General features: G+C 43.1%; 1 protein-coding gene across 1 annotated transcript; it reads right to left on the bottom strand.

Moving 5' to 3' along the window:
• Positions 1-24,086, bottom strand: LOC137268104 (caspase-3-like). Its single transcript, XM_067802624.1, has 9 exons — positions 23,934-24,086; positions 22,614-22,751; positions 22,197-22,380; positions 8,703-8,812; positions 6,425-6,613; positions 5,601-5,817; positions 4,203-4,376; positions 4,003-4,112; positions 1-2,478 (listed from the first exon to the last, which is right to left on the bottom strand). Exons 1-9 carry the CDS (start codon positions 23,934-23,936, stop codon positions 2,371-2,373), a joined length of 1,233 nt encoding a protein of 410 aa, XP_067658725.1. The 5' UTR covers positions 23,937-24,086; the 3' UTR covers positions 1-2,370.
• Positions 24,087-24,862: the final 776 nt, after the last annotated feature.

Raw genomic sequence — 24,862 nt, 5'->3', positions numbered from 1 at the left:
TAACACAATGTATATTTTAATAAATGACTTTTATGGTGTGAGTACCCATTTCGAAAGTCTTCAGATGTAACACATGACTACATATAATCCGGAATATAACATATATGTTAGATATTTATGATACAGAAACAAGTAATAAACTCTTTATGTCAGGCGAAAATAGTTGAAATTGCATTTGTACATATGACATAAGTGCTAGTATAATGTCAGTGAGTTTAGTTATACACTGCACTCAATAATATTTCAGGTATATGACATATTGCATTTTGACAATGAGTACGGTTGTTGTTGACTGACGTGTCCACAATACTGTTACGTTAAATAATGAGAAATAACTATTGATAACTGCAGACCAAAGAAGCAAGGAATATAAGTACATAACATGTCTTATTAAATGTATGTATGCAAGCAAAGATTTTCAATCTAACTGTTCGGGGTACAGACAGTTGTTTTTAAACTTTAAACTAATCAACAGCCAGGATTACTGCATACAACAAAAATACTTGCGACAGGAAAGTCAACGAAGTAAAGCGAAATACATTTCCATCACAAGGTACGTGTTTAGTAGGTTCCTCAACAATATAATATTCAAGGGTACATAATTGAATTTATCCACACACATACACATCGCCGTACATTTATACATCATTAGCTTCGATGTTCGCAGCTTGTATACTATGACATTTCATTTAAATTTGTGTACTTGACCACAAGATCCCGTTAGTCGCCTCATCCGACAAGTATGGCCTTCTGGAGACCAAATCTGACGCGGACCGTCACAGACACGTTGTTGTTATAGGCGACTATCTGGATCTGGTGGTCAGGCTCCTCAACATGATCGATGCGTGTCATTGTTTCCCAACTGCGTAGATCGATGCAAGGCCAAGGACTAATTATTGTGTTTATCTCTATCATCACTAACTGAAGGAAAAGCATGATATTAACTGCAAAGGGTATAAAATATCCAGAGAGCGTGTAAGTGAGTTGGATTTTACACCGATTTTAGCAATAATCCAATAATATCACGTGAGATCACACGTGGCCCATCCAGGGCCTTTAATCGTGCTTCAAGGCAATGGCGTAAGTAGCGACAGTTGTTTTTACGAATGAGTGAGTTAGTTTGCTTTCATGTCGCTTTTAGCAATATTCCTGCAATAACAAGGCAGGGAGACGTCATAAACGGGCTTCACACATTATTTTGATTCCGAATCTTCGGAGTGACGAGCGAATTTCACTGCCAATATTATGTCCGGTAGCTGTGAGCAAGGAGCAGAATATTGATTAGGATAAAACAGATGCATGGGTATAAGTGGGGGGTTTCGTTATTGATTCCGTGATATAGATAGACTAGCGTGTTTAACTCACTGGCCACAGACAAAGACAACTGACGAAAACGTTGTGAAGGAATGTGAACTTGATGGAAAAGCAACACCATAAAAGGTGAAAGATGGCTGAGCCATTCCTCTGACAAGACAAACAAATACATAATTAAAAGCGGCTGTGACCATTAAAGACCCATTGTTAGGTGAATAACCTCAGACAAAACAGGGAGCAAAGGCCACTTATCAGTATGAATATCTTGGACGACAAAGAAATACCTGTACACGGGCTCTTGACCAATACTTGCAATAAGAATGTAGCTGGTCCAAGGCTAGATAATCCTGACAAAATGCACTGATCACCCAAAACATGTGGTATAAAATATTATATGTTAGCGAGACCGTTGGTCGCCTTTCACAAGCATGCACTGCTGAACCTTCAAAGTTAGTCATAGGCTACCTAAACGGACCACTTAACACACGGCTACGTAGAATGTATAACATGCTAAATATGATTGTAAATACATATCTTTCATTGTACGAAATAATCATGTAAATTTCAAAATAGGTTAACGTAGTTGTTTATGGGTTGTATTGAACATATCAAATCAATGCCATAATAAGGCTTTCATTGGAAAATATTAAAATATATACTATTAACCAGGTAGGTTCATGCTCAGTGTTGTCGGTATTAACTGGATTTCATTAAAATGAAATATTTCACTCTGACACTTTACCTAATATGTGATAATGTGAAAATACCAAAAGGAGGTCGCCTTAGATAGACCTATTATCAGCCAGCAAGGTAATATTCCTTACTTAAAGCATAAAGAACGTGTGTGTCTAAAACAACAACAATAACAAAAAGCATAATCGGGCACAGCAGAAAAAGAAATGAATGCAGTTGCGCAATATTGTTATTGATATTTTACACATCCTCTAATGAACTATGGTCCACCAGTTTCGTGCCCCCACGTCCATGATGATGTACACGTATGTCTGTTCTACCATAAACAGTGGCCTATGAGACATGTGTATCTAGATGGTTTTCTCAAAGTCCCGGGAAGAAGTAAAACTGCTTCGTAAGCGAAGAACGATATGTGGAGACCTGCTTGTACTTTTTGTTCTTGGTCTCCCTACGGCACACGAGGTCATTAACCTGAAAGACAAAAACAGTTAGCACATCAGGTTTTCTAGTCACTGCCAGGAATATTCCAGCAACAGCCCGTTAGTATACAGCAGGCTGTACACATTGTATCCATGAGAAGAACTGACCACCTCCGTCTAGCGTAAAGTGGGAACACTATAACTATAAACAGATGATTGTCATCAACATTCACCTACACGGTTATTGCTAGGTATACACGTAATTTTCTATTTACAAGTATGGTTGAGTACTGAGTGCATGTTGTTGAGTCTGACATATGAGTGACGAATGCACGCCGTACTACATAATAAAACTCGAGGAGACGGAGGGCAGAGACAGTAACTTAAAATATGCTACAAACAAAATATATGGGAAACCCAACAATTTGATAATCGTATATAAACTTACAAGTGGTGAGGTCATTTATACTCCACGATACATGCTACTTCTGGTGTGCTTAATTGACACTTCAAACGACATGTTGGTACTTACAGTGAAGCAACTGATTCAAACTTTGCTGAGTTTAAGTGAATGACAGATTGTCAAAAACAGCGAAACAAAATAGTGATGAAACACAGCAGCACGATGTTTGATTGAAATACCTAAACAGAACAGCCTAGAGCATCCGTAAGTGAGACTTCTCATGCAGCTTGTGGCAAATGTTTTTTTTAACAAAAGAAGCTACAGACAGTATTGAAGTCTCACAATTTCCTCACCATGCCACAGCGAAGACTTTTAAGCGACCCCGACAAAAGCAGGGCCATTGCGTGATTACAGGATGGTGAATCCATACGAAGTGTTGCTCACCACCTTCGGGTGTCTCCCTATGTCCTTCACAAACTGAGGGAGAGGTTCCAGGCCATTGTTAGAGAACAAATGGACTTCGCTCTGGAAGACTCAGAAAAACAACAAGGGCGGATAACAGACATGTTGCGCTCCAAGCCCTTCAAAACCAATTCACCAGCACCGGTGTGTTTCAGCGCTCTTGCTTTTTCGCCGTTTTTGACAATGTGTCATTTCGCTCAAGTTCAACGAATATTGAATGAGATGCTTCACTGCATGCTCTGACATGTCGTTTAAAGTGCCCATTAAGCATACCGAATGTTGCATTTATCTTATTAAGTATAAATGACCTGACCACGTCTGAGTCTATATATGTCTGTCAGATTGTATGGTGTTCTCGTACGGTTTTTTTGTTTGTAGTATATTTACAAACTCTGCGTTGCCATATGCTTTGACAGGCCAGAGCACACTCTGACTCTTTTGAATGGGACATGACGTGTCCAGATAAGCAAACAATCAGTTTCACCTACGTGGACCTTGGACTTGATGGGAGTGAATGACTTTGGGTCTACTCTTCATCTCAACACACTCAACAGAAATTGTACGTGTGCTAAAATGATTTGCCACTTCGCTCGGCCGGTATGTGTGTGAGGCCCATGTCTCCTGTCCCCAGCTAATACATGCCAACAGACACAATCACTGCTTCTTCGCAGAGTAAAACCTGGATTGAAGGGACACATTGGCAATACATACCTTGGTCATCATCGACGCAAGATCTTCTTTGTGAGCAAAGTTCATAAAGACGTAAACAATAGCCTGTATAAACCATGAGCCATTTACTGTGTTTCGAAGTGACAGATAATCTGCAAATAAACAGAAATATGTTAAAATGTTCTCTCAAAAGGACACGACGGTGCACTTTAACATGGACTGCAAACGTGTATGGATATCACCTGGCGTCGTAGCTTCCGCTGTAAAGATGTCAGCTCTGGGTGGATGTTCTGCAGCTGACCTTGTTGTAGAGACAAGGTTTTCTATTTCTGACTGTGGATTATCTTCTATCCCAGTGCTTTCAAGTCTTTGTGTTATCTCAGAAACAGAGGGACCTGCGCCCGTGTCTTTCTCACCTGCAAAGTTGAAAACGGTTGTGTCTTGTAACAAAGTGTTCGCTCGATACTCTAATGACCTGGGGTCGATTTTTCATATTGGTACATATTTTGGTGTCCATTTCTGCTGGAATATTGCGATAATAAAATGAAACTAAATTCATTCACTAAACACTCAACTGTGACATTTTATGAAAGAAATGTTGCCTAGGTTTCACCTAGATACACCTTCTGCTTTGTCTGCTGAATGTCCTGAAAGATTGTTTGAAAAGAGAATATAGGCGATAAACAATTCGAAGTTTTGACTGGAAAATCTGTCCTGCGTGCCTATATTCTGAATGCAAGATTTACTTCTTGAGATTTGTTTCATGAAGGGTTCACCCAATGAGCCTTTGTGCAACATTTCGTTTGTGACAAAGGTCTTTGCTTGAATCTTCGTCAGGGTATCCCCTGATAAGGCCGACAATATAAGTGAAAATGGTCATGTTATGTTTAGCGGCAACAACCTAGACCTCAAAATACAACGATGCGGAATTCCAGCTTTTTCACATCCTTAGTTCGCTTCCAAAGTTAAAACGCCCCCGTAGCGCAGTGGTTAGAGCGTTCGTCCGGAGGGCAGAGGCCGCGGGTTCGATCCACGGCCGCGTCATACCAAAAGACGTTAAAATATGGTACTTGATGTTCCCTGCCTGGTGCTCGGCATTATTGTGCTACACAAGGCCCCATGAATTCGGAGTATGAGTATTCATGCCTAAATGCGTCATGGTATCTCAGTGAGATAGCACTATACAATCAGCTTACGTCTGGGCTAATACAGTCGACATACACACGCGTGAATGCACTTCGTCATATGAACGAAATATTTAATTTCGACGTTAAACCCCATTTCACATCACCTTCCATAGCTTATCAACAAGGGTGAACAAAAGATGGACAAGTGAGTGAGTGAGTGAGTGGCTTTAGTTTTAAGCCGCTTTTAGCAATATTCCAGCAATATCACGGCGGGGGACACAAGAAAATGGGCTTCACACATTGTACCCATGTAGAGAATCGAACGCGTCTTCGGCGTGACGAGCGAACGCTTTAACCACTAGGCTACCCCACCACCTAAAAGATGGACAATTAATTCAGTTCTAAATCAACTGTCACTGTAGAACCGTGTGCAGCGCGACTTTCCCGTCAACAGATTTTTAAGTAATTAAGGTATCAGTTAAAGCAATGATAAGCAAGCACCTCTGCACTTACTTCCCTGACAGGCCTGTATGAAGAAAAGTTTCGGCTTCCCAACAAGTGTTCTACAGTTCTGGCCATTAAACATATCAGTTACTTCCTGTATGTTAGCAACCTCCCCGTCAACGCCATACACGCCTCCTCTGGTCCCATGTGACAAGATGACACACACGAAACAGTCATAGCTGTCATGACTGACCTGTCTCTCTTTATCCAGCACTTCTATCATTTTCTGAAAAGACATTATGTGTGAGTAAGTTTACCTTTACGCCGCACTCAGCAATATTTCAGTTGTATGGCGGCGGTCTGTAAATAATCGAGACTGGGCCAGACAAACCAATGATCAACAGCATGAGCATCGATATGCGCGAGTGGGAACCGATGACATGTGGCAACCAAGTCAGCGAGCCTGACCACCCGATCCCCGTTAGTCGCCTCCTGCGACAGGCATGAGTCACTGAAGATCAATATTCTAACCCCCATTGTGAGTCAAAAGATTAGTTTTAAGGTCACTTAGCTCCCCTGACCATACGATCAACATTCTTACGCTTAAAAATAGAAGGAATTATAAAATAATTTCAATATAACGGAAATGGTTTAAAATCGATTAGGAGGTCTATAAGCCATTTTGTGTTATATCTGTGATATGTGGGTGTTGTGTGTGAGATATATGTGTGTACGGATACTGGGAATGATATGGCAAATGTATTTGTTCACGGAGTTAGTCACATTTTTGTGATGCGTGTGTCACGTGGGTTCATAAAGCAATATTGAGATGTGTGCTTGTTCTGTTTACATGTTTGACGTTCTAAAACGATCAAGATGTGCATTCCATGTACCTTATGTGTCAGATTTTTCTCCACGACAGTTTCGAACGGCAGTTCGTCAAAAAGAAGACATAGAGAAGTAACATCCACTTCTGACCCTGGTCTGTCTTCCAGCTCTAACTTGTTATCTCTTGCAGATGAAAAGTTTTCGTTATTGATTAGTAAGACTCTCCCCCTTGGGCATTTCTGCATGCGGTAGATCTGTCAATAAAGAATAGCATATATTCAATAAGGACATCCTAACATTTCGCGTTTGATAGAGTAATTTAATTCATATTTCAGGAGTTTAACAAGAGGTCAAGTTCGGTGTTACAGTGTTCCCAGATATTATTGAGAAAATCTTTGTTTTTTTTCTAATGATGCTAAGATTGGAAAAAGGGCTTTCACTATGCACTAAGCATACTAAATAAGGGAGACAACTCTTGAAGGCTTAGAAGGCAGCTCATTACGTCAAGAGTTATCTCCCTTGTCTGAGCAGACGGCTTCCTGTGTTGACATGGCAGAATTTACAGCAAGAGAGAAAAGAAAGCTCATTCTAGATGATTTTGAAAGGGGTGAGGCTGATGCTAAAGTGTTAGCTTGTAGACATGGTATTCCTCTGTCTACAGTATACAGAACTTTGAAGAATATTCAAACAGGAACCGGGATAGAGCACAAAGCAGGGGCAGGTCGACCTAGGAAATTCAGTGTTGTGGATCGCCGAAGACTTGGGCAGATTGTGAGTAGGGGCAAATTGAAAAGTGTTGAGAACATCATAAATGAAATGATTAGCAGAGGAAGTACTCAGGTATGCAATGAAACAGTTAGGCAGGAATTACAGAGACTTAATTGGATGAAAAAACGTGGAATTCCCTCGCCGTTGATGAAAGATGCACAAAAGGAAAAACGTTTAAACTGGTGTCGGGCTCATGAAAATCAAGATTGGGATAATGTTTTCTTTTCGGATGAAAGTTCTGTTTGGCTTTTCCCTAATTGTGTGAAAATTTGGACCAAAGATACTGTCAAACCTATCTACCAGCGACCAAAACATAGCCCGAAGTTTCACATGTGGGGTGGCATATCGGCTCGCGGAGTGACGCCATTGTGTGTTTTCACGGGAAACTTGACAAAAGAAAGATACGTTGACATTCTATATGGTCACCTTCTTCTGACAGCACAAACATTGTATGAAGATGATTGGATTTTCCAGCATGATAATGACCCAAAACACACTGCGCGCTACACAAAACAGTGGTTGTCGGGTGAAAATGTACAAGTTTTAGACTGGCCCAGTTACAGCCCAGACCTAAACCCAATTGAGAATGTGTGGGGAGTCATGAAGGACAGAATAAACCAAAAGGGACTGAGAAATATTGAAGATATGAAGGCCGAGGTGGTCCAATATTGGGATACCCTGTCACACGATTACCTACAAACTTTGATGGGTAGTGTGCCTAGGCGTATTCAGGCATGCATTGCTGAGCGAGGAGGTCTAACAAAGTACTACAACAAGACTGAGACTGTAAAAGGATGATGTTTTAACATGTTTATGTAAGTAAAACGCCAGAAGTTAATAAACGTAATGAGTTACATGACGCAACATGATTCTCAATAATTTCTGGGAATACTATAAATCTCACCTCAACAAGCTTTTTGGTTTACTTTCTTTGGCAAATTAAAAAATAAACAATTGAGATTGAACATCCATTTCCTTGTACTTTTCAACTGACAGTCACACTGGATCTGACTTTTGTATTGACATTTAATGCATACTACAGACAAGTAATAATGATACTAATGTGTCCGTCCATAATGGTGAAACTCCACGCTACTTGTACTCATAACGCCGCCATTGAATAACCCAAACAGCCTTATAGACTCATCACACCGGCTACCCATTTACTGCTGAGTGAACAGAGGCAATTTTGAACCTCACTTGTCTAGAGTTAGACGATATGTGTCACATGTGTCACATGTGTCACATGTGTCATCAAAGTCAGCGACACGGAGCATCCACTTCCGTCAGTCGACAGTTACATCATGGACTGCGGCAGACAAATTCTAACCCGCATCTACACGGGTATCTTGTTCTAACAGGCTACTATTGGGATTTGGTGGCCCGGCTGGCTGATATGGTTGATGCATCCCATCGTTTTCCAACTATATAGATAGAAGGTCATGGCGTCAATCACTTGATTGTTTGGACTTTCGTCACGTAGCTGAAAAGTGAGTGCAACCTTTAAAACATCATTGAAACAAACATCATTCATTTTTTGTCGTGATGTGAGACTGTCATGATTGAAACATATACCGTTGAGGTTGATTCTGATGATTCTTTAAACAATTCTCGCATTTGTGAATTGTCTTCCGCAACAAGCTTAACAGCCACTTTGCATGCACTGTAATCTTTAGGCGGCCAAACTGAAACAAATACAAAAACGTGTTGGGTGAGTGAGTAAGTTAGATTTAACGTTTCTTTGAACTATCATAGTAAAATCAGGTTGAGACAGGTTCATTTGTGAAAAGCACCCGCAGTGGTGCAGGCCCCAGACCATTAAGATTTGGATGGCGATAAACAGAGAAACAATCGAAATTAATCTGGACTCGCACCTACGAATATATGAAGGTCACTTGAGGGTCCACGGGAAACATCTCCCCACAGCCAAATCCGGCTACTTTGGCAGTCTTACTTCCAGTTGAAAACGACAACAGAATATTGCCTTGAAATTTCCACGTTTTGCGATTGCATATACTGATCAAACAGTTTACTTTTGTTGTGAGTTTAGAGAGGCAAAAATATCGGCATCAGTATTTTGAAGTTTCATGTAGAAAGTCCTGTGAAAGTCCGGAGTAGAATAGGCCTTCAACAACCCATGCTTGCCATAAAGGGCGACTATGCTGGTCGTATGAGGCGACTAAAGGGATTGGGTGGTCAGGATCGCTGACTTGGTTGACAAATGTCCTCGGTTCCCAATTGCGCACATTGCTGCTCATGTTGTTGATCAATGGATTATCTGGTCCAGACTCTCTTAATTACAGGCCGCCGCCACATAGGTGGAATATTGCTGAGTGCGGCGTAAAACTAACTTCACTCACTCGCTCATATAGCGGACACTTCAGGATGCAGTCTATGATACGAGGTCACATCTATTCACTACTCTACTGTGACAGTGGTGACTGCGACCCCTCACATTTCACCCCGTCAGTGAAGAGCCGCTGGAGACGCTAGAGGTGAAGGCTTTCGCAAGTGCAGCCACTTACACAAATCTAAAACGCCGTTAGACGCATTGCTAACATCAGATATGCCACTGGCGCATGTCTCTATGGCTGACATTAGATACACCAGTGGAGCATGTCTCTATTGCTGACATTAGATCTAACACCGGAGCATGTCTCTATCGCTGACATTTGATACACCAGTGGAGCATGTCTCTATCACTGACATTTGATACACCAGTGGAGCATGTCTCTATGGCTGACATTAGATACACCAGTGGAGCATGTCTCTATCGCTGACATTAGATCTACCACCGGAGCATGTCTCTATCGCTGACATTTGATACACCAGTGGAGCATATCTCTATCACTGACATTTGATACACCAGTGGAGCATGCCTCTATGGCTGACATTACATACACCAGTGGAGCATGTCTCAATCATTGACAATAGATACACCAGTGGAGCAAGTCTCTATCACTGACAATTGATACACCAGTGCAGCATGTCTCTATGGCTGACATTAGATACATCAGTGGAGCATGTCTCTATCGCTGACATTTGATACACCAGTGGAGCATGTATCTATCGCTGACATTAGATACACCAGTGGAGCATGTCTCTATCACTGACATTTGATACACCAGTGGAGCATGTCTCTATGGCTGACATTAGATACACCAGTGGAGCATGTCTCTATCGCTGACATTTGATAAACCAGGGGAGCATGTCTCTATCACTGACATTAGATACACCAGTGGAGCATGTCTCTATGGCTGACAATAGATACACCAGTGGAGCATGTCTCTATGGCTGACATTAGATACACCAGTGGAGCATGTCTCTATCACTGACATTTGATACACCAGTAGAGCATGTCTCTATCGCTGACATTTGATACACCAGTGGAGCATGTCTCTATGGCTCACATTAGATACACCAGTGGAGCATGTCTCTATCACTGACATTTGATACACCAGTGGAGCATGTCTCTATCGCTGACATTTGATACACCAGTGGAGCATGTCTCTATGGCTGACATTTGATACACCAGTGGAGCATGTCTCTATCGCTGACATTTGATGTACCAGTGGAGCATGTCTCTATCGCTGACATTTGATACACCAGTGGAGCATGTCTCTATGGCTGACATTTGATACACCAGTGGAGCATGTCTCTATCGCTGACACTAGATACACCAGTGGAGCATGTCTCTATCGCTGACATTAGATCTACCATCGGAGCATGTCTCTATGGCTGACATTTGACACACCGGTGGAGCATGTCTCTATCACTGACATTTGATACACCAGTGGAGCATGTCTCTATCACTGACATTAGATACACCAGTGGAGCATGTCTCTATGGCTGACATTAGATACACCAGTGGAGCATGTCTCTATCGTTGACAATAGATCTACCACCGGAGCATGTCTCTATCACTGACATTAGACACACCAGTGGAGCATGTCTCTATGGCTGACATTTGATACACCAGTGGAGCATGTCTCTATCGCTGACATTTGATACACCAGTGGAGCATGTCTCTATGGCTGACATTAGATCTACCACCGGAGCATGTCTCTATCGCTGACATTTGATACACCAGTGGAGCATGTCTCTATGGCTGACATTTGATACACCAGTGGAGCATGTCTCTATCGCTGACATTTGATATACCAGTGGAGCATGTCTCTATCGCTGACATTTGATACACCAGTGGAGCATGTCTCTATGGCTGACATTTGATACACCAGTGGAGCATGTCTCTATGGCTGACATTAGATCTACCACCGGAGCATGTCTCTATGGCTGACATTTGACACACCGGTGGAGCATGTCTCTATCACTGACATTTGATACACCAGTGGAGCATGTCTCTATCACTGACATTAGATACACCAGTGGAGCATGTCTCTATCACTGACATTAGATACACCAGTGGAGCATGTCTCTATCGCTGACAATAGATCTACCACCAGAGCATGTCTCTATTGCTGACATTAGAAACACCAGTGGAGCATGTCTCTATGGCTGACATTTGATACACCACTGGAGCATGTCTCTATCGCTGACATTTGATACACCAGTGGAGCATGTCTCTATGGCTGACATTAGATCTACCACCGGAGCATGTCTCTATCGCTGACGTTTGATACACCAGTGGAGCATGTCTCTATCACTGACATTTGATACACCAGTGGAGCATGTCTCTATGGCTGACATTAGATACACCAGTGGAGCATGTCTCTATCGCTGACATTAGATCTACCACCGGAACATGTCTCCATCGCTGACATTTGATACACCAGTGGAGCATGTCTCTATCACTGACATTTGATACACCAGTGGAGCATGTCTCTATCACTGACATTTGATACACCAGTGGAGCATGTCTCTATCGCTGACATTAGATACACCAGTGGAGCATGTCTCTATCACTGACATTTGATACACCAGTGGAGCATGTCTCTATCACTGACATTAGATACACCAGTGGAGCATGTCTCTATGGCTGACATTAGATACACCAGTGGAGCATGTCTCTATCACTGACATTTGATACACCAGTGGAGCATGTCTCTATCGCTGACATTTGATACACCAGTGGAGCATGTCTCTATCGCTGACATTTGATACACCAGTGGAGCATGTCTCTATCACTGACATTTGATACACCAGTGGAGCATGTCTCTATGGCTGACATTTGATACACCAGTGGAGCATGTCTCTATCGCTGACATTTGATACACCAGTGGAGCATGTCTCTATCGCTGACATTTGACACACCATTGGAGCATATCTCTATCACTGACATTTGATACACCAGTGGAGCATGTCTCTATCGCTGACATTTGATACACCAGTGGAGCATGTCTCCATGGCTGACATTAGATACACCAGTGGAGCATGTCTCTATCACTGACATTTGATACACCAGTGGAGCATGTCTCTATCGCTGACATTTGATACACCAGTGGAGCATGTCTCTATGGCTGACATTTGATACACCAGTGGAGCATGTCTCTATCGCTGACATTTGATATACCAGTGGAGCATGTCTCTATCGCTGACATTTGATACACCAGTGGAGCATGTCTCTATGGCTGACATTTGATACACCAGTGGAGCATGTCTCTATCGCTGACACTAGATACACCAGTGGAGCATGTCTCTATCGCTGACATTAGATCTACCATCGGAGCATGTCTCTATGGCTGACATTTGACACACCGGTGGAGCATGTCTCTATCACTGACATTTGATACACCAGTGGAGCATGTCTCTATCACTGACATTAGATACACCAGTGGAGCATGTCTCTATGGCTGACATTAGATACACCAGTGGAGCATGTCTCTATCGTTGACAATAGATCTACCACCGGAGCATGTCTCTATCACTGACATTAGACACACCAGTGGAGCATGTCTCTATGGCTGACATTTGATACACCAGTGGAGCATGTCTCTATCGCTGACATTTGATACACCAGTGGAGCATGTCTCTATGGCTGACATTAGATCTACCACCGGAGCATGTCTCTATCGCTGACATTTGATACACCAGTGGAGCATGTCTCTATCACTGACATTTCATACACCAGTGGAGCATGTCTCTATGGCTGACATTAGATACACCAGTGGAGCATGTCTCTATCGCTGACATTAGATCTACCACCGGAACATGTCTCCATCGCTGACATTTGATACACCAGTGGAGCATGTCTCTATCACTGACATTTGATACACCAGTGGAGCATGTCTCTATCGCTGACATTAGATGCACCAGTGGAGCATGTCTCTATCACGGACATTTGATACACCAGTGGAGCATGTCTCTATCACTGACATTAGATACACCAGTGGAGCATGTCTCTATGGCTGACATTAGATACACCAGTGGAGCATGTCTCTATCGCTGACATTAGATCTACCACCGGAGCATGTCTCTATCACTGACATTTGATACACCAGTGAAGCATGTCTCTATGGCTGACATTAGATACACCAGTGGAGCATGTCTCTATCACTGACATTTGATACACCAGTGGAGCATGTCTCTATGGCTGACATTTGACACACCAGTGGAGCATGTCTATATCGCTGACATTTGATACACCAGTGGAGCATGTCTCTATCGCTGACATTTGATACACCATTGGAGCATATCTCTATCACTGACATTTGATACACCAGTGGAGCATGTCTCTATCGCTCACATTTGATACACCAGTGGAGCATATCTCCAGCGCTGACATTAGATCTACCACCGGAGCATGTCTCCATCGCTGACATTTGACACACCAGTGGAGCATGTCTCTATCACTGACATTTGATACACCAGTGGAGCATGTCTCTATGGCTGACATTTGATACACCAGTGGAGCATGTCTCTATCGCTGACATTTGATACACCAGTGGAGCATGTCTCTATCACTGACATTTGATACACCATTGGAGCATGTCTCTATCACTGACATTTGATACACCAGTGGAGGATGTCTCTATCACTGACATTAGATACACCAGTGGAGCATGTCTCTATCACTGACATTAGATACACCAGTGCAGCATGTCTCTATGGCTGACATTAGATACACCAGTGCAGCATGTCTCTATCACTGACATTTGATACACCAGTGGAGCATGTCTCTATGGCTGACATTAGATACAACAGTGGAGCATGTCTCTATCGCTGACATTAGATCAACCACTGGAGCATGTCTCTATCGCTGACATTTGATACACCAGTGGAGCATATCTCTATCGCTGACATTTGATACACCAGTGGAGCATGTCTCTATGGCTGACATTTGATACACCAGTGGAGCATGTCTCTATCGCTGACACTAGATCTACCACCGGAGCATGTCTCTATGGCTGACATTTGACACACCAGTGGAGCATGTCTCTATCACTTACATTTGATACACCAGTGGAGCATGTCTTTATCACTGACATTTGATACACCAGTGGAGCATGTCTCTATCACTGACATTTGATACACCAGTGGAGCATGTCTCTATCACTGACATTTGATACACCAGTGGAGCATGTCTCTATCACTGACACTAGATACACCAGTGCAGCATGTCTCTATGGCTGACATTAAATACAGCAGTGGAGCATGTCTCTATCGCTGACATTAGATCTACCACCGGAGCATGTCTCTATCACTGACATTTGATACACCAGTGGAGCATGTCTCTATGGCTGACATTAGATACACCAGTGGAGCATGTCTCTATCACTGACATTTGATACACCAGTGGAGCATGTCTCTATGGCTGACATTTGATACACCAGTGGAGCATGTCTACATCGCTGACATTTGATACACCAGTGGAGCATGTCTCTATCGCTGACATTTCATACACCAGTGGAGCATGTCTCTATCGCTGACATTTGATACACCAGTGGAGCATGTCTCTATCACTGACATTTGATACACCAGTGGAGCATGTCTCTATGGCTGACATTAGATACACCAGTGGAGCATGTCTCTATGGCTGACATTTGACACACCACTGGAGCATGTCTCTATGGCTGACATTTGATACACCATTGGAGCATGTCTCTATCGCTGACATTTGATACACCAGTGGAGCATGTCTCTATCGCTGACATTTCATACACCAGTGGAGCATGTCTCTATCGCTGACATTTGATACACCAGTGGAGCATGTCTCTATCACTGACATTTGATACACCAGTGGAGCATGTCTCTATGGCTGACATTAGATACACCAGTGGAGCATGTCTCTATCGCTGACATTTGACACACCAGTGGAGCATGTCTCTATCGCTGACATTTGATACACCATTGGAGCATGTCTCTATCGCTGACATTTGATACACCAGTGGAGCATGTCTCTATCGCTGAAATTTCATACACCAGTGGAGCATGTCTCTATCGCTGTCATTAGATCTACCACCGGAGCATGTCTCTATCGCTGACATTTGACACACCAGTGGAGCATGTGTCTATCACTGACATTTGACACACCAGTGGAGCATGTCTCTATCGCTGACATTAGATACACCAGTGGAGCATGTCTCTATCACTGACATTAGATACACCAGTCGAGCATGTCTCTATCACTGACATTAGATACACCAGTGGAGCATGTCTCTATCACTGACATTAGACACACCAGTGGAGCATGTCTCTATGGCTGACATTAGATACACCAGTGCAGCATGTCTCTATGGCTGACATTTGATACACCAGTGGAGCATGTCTCTATGGCTGACATTAGATACAACAGTGGAGCATGTCTCTATCGCTGACATTTCATACACCAGTGGAGCATGTCTCTATCGCTGACATTTCATACACCAGTGGAGCATGTCTCTATCGCTGACATTAGATCTACCACCGGAGCATGTCTCTATGGCTGAGATTTGACACACCAGTGGAGCATGTCTCTATCACTGACATTTGATACACCATTGCAGCATGTCTCTATCACTGACATTTGATACACCAGTGGAGCATGTCTCTATCACTGACATTTGATACACCAGTGGAGCATGTCTCTATCACTGACATTAGATACACCAGTGGAGCATGTCTCTATGACTGACACTTGATACACCAGTGGAGCATGTCTCTATCACTGACATTAGATACACCAGTGGAGCATGTCTCTATCACTGACATTTGATACACAAGTGGAGCATGTCTCTATTGCTTACAATAGATCTACCACCGGAGCATGTCTCTATCACTGACATTTGATACACCAGTGGAGCATGTCTCTATGGCTGACATTAGATACAACAGTGGAGCATGTCTCTATCACTGACATTTGATACACCAGTGGAGCATGTCTCTATCACTGACATTAGATACACCAGTGCAGCATGTCTCTATGGCTGACATTAGATACACCAGTGGAGCATGTCTCTATCGCTGACATTAGATCTACCACCGGAGCATGTCTCTATCACTGACATTTGACACAGCAGTGGAGCATGTCTCTATGGCTGACATTAGATACACCAGTGGAGCATGCCTCTATGGCTGACATTTGATACACCAGTGGAGCATGTCTATATCGCTGACATTTGATACACCAGTGGAGCATGTCTCTATCGCTGACATTTGATACACCATTGGAGCATGTCTCTATCACTGACATTTGATACACCAGTGGAGCATGTCTCTATCGCTGACATTTGATACACCAGTGGAGCATGTCTCTATGGCTGACATTAGATCTACCACCGGAGCATGTCTCTATCGCTGACATTTGACACACCAGTGGAGCATGTCTCTATCACTGACATTTGATACACCAGTGGAGCATGTCTCTATGGCTGACATTAGATACACCAGTGGAGCATGTCTCTATCACTGACATTAGATACACCAGTGGAGCATGTCTCTATCACTGACATTAGATACACCAGTGGAGCATGTCTCTATCACTGACATTAGATACACCAGTGGAACATGTCTCTATGGCTGACATTAGATACACCAGTGCAGCATGTCTCTATCACTGACATTTGACACACCAGTGGAGCATGTCTCTATGGCTGACATTTGATACACCAGTGGAGCATGTCTGTATCGCAGACATTTGATACACCAGTGGAGCATGTCTCTATCGCAGACATTTGATACACCAGTGGAGCATGTCTCTATCGCTGACATTTCATACACCAGTGGAGCATGTCTCTATCGCTGACATTTGATACACCAGTGGAGCAAGTCTCTATCGCTGACATTTCATACACCAGTGGAGCATGTCTCTATCGCTGACATTTGATACACCAGTGGAGCATGTCTCTATCACTGACATTTGACACACCAGTGGAGCATGTCTCTATCACTGACATTAGATACACCAGTGGAGCATGTCTCTATGGCTGACATTAGATACACCAGTGGAGCATGTCTCTATCGCTGACATTTGATACACCAGTGGAACATGTCTCTATCGCTGACAATAGCTCTACCACCGGAGCATGTCTCTATCACTGACATTAGATACACCAGTGGAGCATGTCTCTATCACTGACATTAGATACACCAGTGGAGCATGTCTCTATGGCTGACATTAAATACACCAGTGGAGCATGTCTCCATCACTGACATTTGACACACCAGTGGAGCATGTCTCTATGGCTGACATTAGATACACCAGTGGAGCATGTCTCTATCGCTGACATTAGATCAACCACCGGAGCATGTCTCTATCGCTGACATTAGATACACCAGTGGAGCATGTCTCTATGGATGACATTTGATACACCAGTGGAGCATGTCTCTATCGCTGACATTTGATACACCAGTGGAGCATGTCTCTATCACTGACATTTGATACACCAGTGGAGCATGTCTCTATGGCTTACATTAGATACACCAGTGGAGCATGTCTCTATCGCTGACATTAGATCTACCACCGGAGCATGTCTCTATCACTGACATTTGATACACCAGTGGAGCATGTCTCTATGGCTGACATTAGATACACCAGTGGAGCATGTCTCTATCACTGACATTTGATACACCAGTGGAGCATGTCTCTATCACTGACATTAGATACACCAGTGGAGCATGTCTCTATCGCTGACATTAGATCAACCACCGGAGCATGTCTCTATCGCTGACATTTGATACACCAGTGGAGCATGTCTCTATCGCTGACATTAGATACACCAGTGGAGCATGTCTCTATCGCTGACATTTGATACACCAGTGGAGCATGTCTCTATGGCTGACATTTCATACACCAGTGGAGCATGTCTCTATCGCTGACATTAGATCTACCACCGGAGCATGTCTCTATCGCTGACATTTGACACACCAGTGGAGCATGTCTCTATCACTGACATTTGATACACCAGTGGAGCATGTCTCTATCGCTGACATTAGATACAACAGTGGAGCATGTCTCTATCACTGACATTTGATACACCAGTGGAGCATGTCTCTATGGCTGACATTTGATACACCAGTGGAGCATGTCTCTATGGCTGACATTTGATACACCAGTGGAGCATGTCTCTATCACTGACATTTGATACACCAGTGGAGCATGTCTCTATCACTGACATTTGACACACCAGTGGAGCATGTCTCTATGGCTGACATTAGATACACCAGTGGAGCATGTCTCTATCGCTGACATTAGATCAACCACCGGAGCATGTCTCTATGGCTGACATTTGATACACCAGTGGAGCATGTCTCTATCACTGACATTTGATACACCAGTGGAGGATGTCTCTATGGCTTACATTAGATACACCAGTGGAGCATGTCTCTATCGCTGACATTAGATCTACCACCGGAGCATGTCTCTATCACTGACATTTGATACACCAGTGGAGCATGTCTCTATGGCTGACATTAGATACACCAGTGGAGCATGTCTCTATCACTGACTTTTGATACACCAGTGGAGCATGTCTCTATCACTGCCATTAGATACACCAGTGGAGCATGTCTCTATCGCTGACATTAGATCAACCACCGGAGCATGTCTCTATCGCTGAGATTTGATACACCAGTGGTGCATGTCTCTATCGCTGACATTTGATACACCAGTGGAGCATGTCTCTATCGCTGACATTAGATACAACAGTGGAGCATGTCTCTATCACTCACATTAGATACACCAGTGGAGCATGTCTCTATCACTGACATTAGATACACCAGTGGAGCATGTCTCTATGGCTGACATTTGATACACCAGTGGAGCCTGTCTCTATCACTGACATTTGACACACCAGTGGAGCATGTCTCTATGGCTGACATGAGATACACCAGTGGAGCATGTCTCTATCGCTGACATTTGATACACCAGTGGAGCATGTATCTATCACTGACGTTAGATACACCACCGGAGCATGTCTCTATCACTGACATTAGATACACCAGTGGAGCATGTCTCTATGGCTGACATTAGATACACCAGTGGAGCATGTCTCTATCGCTGACATTAGATACACCAGTGGAGCATGTCTCTATCACTGACATTAGATACACCAGTGGAGCATGTCTCTATGGCTGACATTAGATACACCAGTGCAGCATGTCTCTATCGCTGACATTAGATACACCAGTGGAGCATGTCTCTATCACTGACATTAGATACACCAGTTGAGCATGTCTCTATGGCTGACATTAGATACACCAGTGGAGCATGTCTCTATGGCTGACATTTGATACACCAGTTGAGCATGTCTCTATCACTGACATTTGATACACCAGTGGAGCATGTCTCTATCGCTGACATTAGATACACCACCGGAGCATGTCTCTATCGCTGACATTAGATACACCAGTGGAGCATGTCTCTATCACTGACATTAGATACACCAGTGGAGCATGTCTCTATCACTGACATTTGATACACCAGTGGAACATGTCTCTATCGCTGACATTAGATACACTAGTGGAGCATGTCTCTATCGCTGACATTTGATACACCAGTGGAGCATGTCTCTATCGCTGACATTAGACACACCAGTGGAGCATGTCTCTATCGCTGACATTTGATACACTAGTGGAGCATGTCTCTATGGCTGACATTAGATACACCAGTGGAGCATGTCTCTATCGCTGACATTAGATCTACCAGCGGAGCATGTCTCTATCGCTGACATTTGACACATCAGTGGAGCATGTCTCTATCACTGACATTTGATACACCAGTGGAGCATGTCTCTATCGCTGACATTAGATACACCAGTGGAGCATGTCTCTATCACTGACATTTGATACACCAGTGGAGCATGTCTCTATCACTGACATTAGATACACCAGTGGAGCATGTCTCTATGGCTGACATTAGATACACCAGTGGAGCATGTCTCTATCGCTGACATTAGATCAACCACCGGAGCATGTCTCTATGGTTGACATTAGATACACCAGTGGAGCATGTCTCTATCACTGACATTTGATACACCAGTGGAGCATGTCTCTATTGCTGACATTTGATACACCAGTGGAGCATGTCTCTATCACGGACATTTGACACACCAGTGGAGCATGTCTCTATGGCTGACATTAGATACACCAGTGGAGCATGTCTCTATCACTGACATTAGATACACCAGTGGAGTATGTCTCTATGGCTGACATTAGATCTACCACCGGAGCATGTCTCTATCGCTGACATTTGATACACCAGTGGAGCATGTCTCTATCACTGACATTTGATACACCAGTGGAGCATGTCTCCATCGCTGACATTAGATACACCAGTGGAGCATGTCTCTATCACTGACATTTGATACACCAGTGGAGCATGTCTCCATCGCTGACATTAAATACACCAGTGGAGCATGTCTCTATCACTGACATTTGATACACCAGTGGAGCATGTCTCTATCGCTGACATTAGATACACCAGTGGAGCATGTCTCTATCGCTGACATTTGATACACCGGTGGAGCATGTCTCTGTCGCTGACATTAGATACACCAGTGGAACATGTCTCTATCGCTGACATTAGATACACTAGTGGAGCATGTCTCTATCGCTGACATTTGATACACCAGTGGAGCATGTCTCTATCGCTGACATTAGACACACCAGTGGAGCATGTCTCTATCGCTGACATTTGATACACTAGTGGAGCATGTCTCTATGGCTGACATTAGATACACCAGTGGAGCATGTCTCTATCGCTGACATTAGATCTACCAGCGGAGCATGTCTCTATCGCTGACATTTGACACATCAGTGGAGCATGTCTCTATCACTGACATTTGATACACCAGTGGAGCATGTCTCTATCGCTGACATTAGATACACCAGTGGAGCATGTCTCTATCACTGACATTTGATACACCAGTGGAGCATGTCTCTATCACTGACATTAGATACACCAGTGGAGCATGTCTCTATGGCTGACATTAGATACACCAGTGGAGCATGTCTCTATCGCTGACATTAGATCAACCACCGGAGCATGTCTCTATGGTTGACATTAGATACACCAGTGGAGCATGTCTCTATCACTGACATTTGATACACCAGTGGAGCATGTCTCTATTGCTGACATTTGATACACCAGTTGAGCATGTCTCTATCACTGACATTTGACACACCAGTGGAGCATGTCTCTATGGCTGACATTAGATACACCAGTGGAGCATGTCTCTATCACTGACATTAGATACACCAGTGGAGTATGTCTCTATGGCTGACATTAGATCTACCACCGGAGCATGTCTCTATCGCTGACATTTGATACACCAGTGGAGCATGTCTCTGTCGCTGACATTTGATGCACCAGTGGAACATGTCTCTATCACTGACATTTGATACACCAGTGGAGCATGTCTCTATCACTGACATTTGATACACCAGTGGAGCATGTCTCTGTCGCTGACATTAGATGCACCAGTGGAGCATGTCTCTATCACTGACATTAGATACACCAGTGGAGCATGTCTCTATGGCTGACATTTGATACACCAGTGGAGCATGTCTCTATCACTGACATTGGATATACCACTGGAGCATGTCTCTATCACTGACATTGGATATACCACTGTAACAGTAAGAAGTTTAGCATATTAAACATACAATGTTGACATGGCTGTTAGTTACACCTACATTCAGGGAGGTCATCTGTGGGTTGTTGAGGCTGTGGTGTTGGAGGGTACAGGATACCAGCTGCAGTCTTCTCCCCACATTTTACCAAGGCACGGTGGAAATCGTCAAAAGCTCTATCACCTCTACATCTCAATAAATCAAGCAAAGCCCTTTTCTTTTCCGTTGTAGTATGGTGCCTCCCTTCCTACTCAACAGAACCGAAGGATGTAATGTACGAGTACATATTTGTTCCATGTGTCTGGTGAGAGTCGGTTTTGTTCGCGATTACATTCTGGTACAGTGCGGGCAATATCTCGCTGGAATGGATCAAATGAAATATATATACTCCATGTACACACTATCAACATAGGCAGTACCAGTCTAGAAGTTTAAACATAACTATACATAGTTCGATTGTGACATTAAACAAATACAAACTAAAATCTCCTCCTTCATGTATTCTGTTATTGTCTCCATGCTGAGAAGTACATTGACGACAGCAGCTACGTCCGCTATATTGTCCACCAGGTCACCACGGTTACTTCTCAGAATTCTCTTGTGCATCTCGGTCATCGCCTGAATGAATGATTCAACGCTTGATATAATCAAACCCAGTTAAATAGAGCAACGTATGGCAGTCAACTCAGTACTTACAAGTTACATGTAACATTTATTTGCTTGCTCAGCATTATCCTAGATAATCACGGCGAAACGGAAAATATTATATCATAGCGTGAGTGTAGTTTAGCAATTTAGCAATATTTCTACAATGTCACAGTGGGGACCAGAAAGAGGGAATCGAATCGAACCCGGATCTTTCGCTTCACAAGCGAACGCTATAACCACCAGGCTACCCCACCGCGCCAATGAATGAGTAGGAAGTTGAATACAACTCCACGTCTCAGTGCATAAACGTATAGTAAAGGCAATCAAATACCGCCTGCCATGTACGTAGTGATTTTTGACAAACATCCAACTTCGTCAACTTCACATGCAGTATCGATAGTTCACACTACACGGACACTCGGGCATATGCACAGACGTCTGTGCGCACGCACGCACACACACACACACACACACACACACACAAACACACACCCACACTCCAGCAGTTTCACTGAAAAATGGAATGAGGTAAACGTGCACTCAGTTAATGTTTTCATAGTAAAGAATGTAACAGTTGCTAAGGCTTATCGCACGTATGATATCGCCTCTATTGTCAACCAGTGTGTGCTACATACATATCTCGTTTTATTGTTTAGCAGTCCACTTTCAGTGTTACCCACTTGCCCGGGCGACACGAATGTGTCCCGTATTTAAGGCTGTACATATTATCTGGCCCAGTACAGTTAAAACCGACCCGACCGGATGTTCACATTGACACAAATATCTTCTCACCATGACTGCATGTTACAAGGTGCAACAATTCAATCCCAAAACAGATCTACAGTGTATGAAACTCCTACAAACAGACAGGAAGAAATTTTCGAAATATTTCCCACAGTCAATGAGTGGGTCAAATGGATACAACTGGAAAATGCATTGGCGCACAGCGCCGGCTATAAAATTAAAATACCCCGCCATGTAACTAGCAGGCAGCGGGTCGACGGGCAGACGCTATATCATACACTGAGATATTTATCGTTGATGATAAAAATGAGACATGTTCATAACAACATTACTATCAAGGCTACTTTCTCTTTACCTTCAAAGGAAGTCGTTAACCAAGAAAACTGTCACAATTTAAAGCAGTCTTACCATAATGTATCTTCCTTAGTGGTCGTCTGCACGACCTGGTGATTGTTACTTAATTGTTGTAAATCTGTTTTCAGGAAATTCGCCTTGAACTGTACATAAATCCTGCAAGACCTAACTTGGTGGGGTAGAAATATCGGACCGGACCGTTCCAGCAAATTCTCCACTTAAGTTATTACTGAAAGTCACAAAGAAACATCGAAACATCCGTTAAGGTGTTTCAGTCGTGGTGTGTAAAGAACGATTTCAACACGTATTGTAACTGTGGCTGTTGGGAATGAGAGACGGTAGCATGCACAGTGATTTGGTCATTCGTGTGTTCTTCGGAAGTAGTTTAACACCCTCCGGAAAACCCGACGACTTTGAAAGGTGGGGGTGGGGTGGAGAGGTGGGGGGTGGGGGTGTGTGTGTGTCCTCATTGACATGCACGTGACACAAAATGATTCTGATTCAAGAGGCAACAGGAATTATTATTCGTTATTAGGAATACAAATTCATTATAACGGAAATAATACTAGTTAGTACGAAATAAAACCCTTACAACGAAAGGAGATGTGTTATAACGAAACGAGATGATGTGTAATAACGAAAATAGATCCGTTATAGCGAAATGGTATGCGTAATGAAAATACTTTCAGAGGGGCTATGTAGTACACAGATTTGTTCGGATTTCTTTCGGTTACGTCATTTGCCATAACAGATTTTCTCGTTACACTCCTTTTGTTTGCAATACGTTTTAACGTTGTAATAAGTCTATTTTGTTCTAACATATTGTTTTCGTTACAACAAATATATTTTCGTGGTAATGCATCTGATGTTCCTGATATCCTGATATCCACTCCTCTCCCGTTATTATGAGTATATACTCGAAACAAGAATTTGTATTGAAGTAAGCATATTTTCTCGGTAATTATAAAGGTTTTGAACATCTT

Source organism: Haliotis asinina, chromosome 16 (genome assembly GCF_037392515.1).
Source record: "Haliotis asinina isolate JCU_RB_2024 chromosome 16, JCU_Hal_asi_v2, whole genome shotgun sequence".
Classification (NCBI taxonomy): Eukaryota; Metazoa; Mollusca; class Gastropoda; order Lepetellida; family Haliotidae; genus Haliotis; species Haliotis asinina.
Note: the sequence above shows the minus strand (reverse complement) of the source record. Positions and strands in the feature narration are given on the sequence as shown.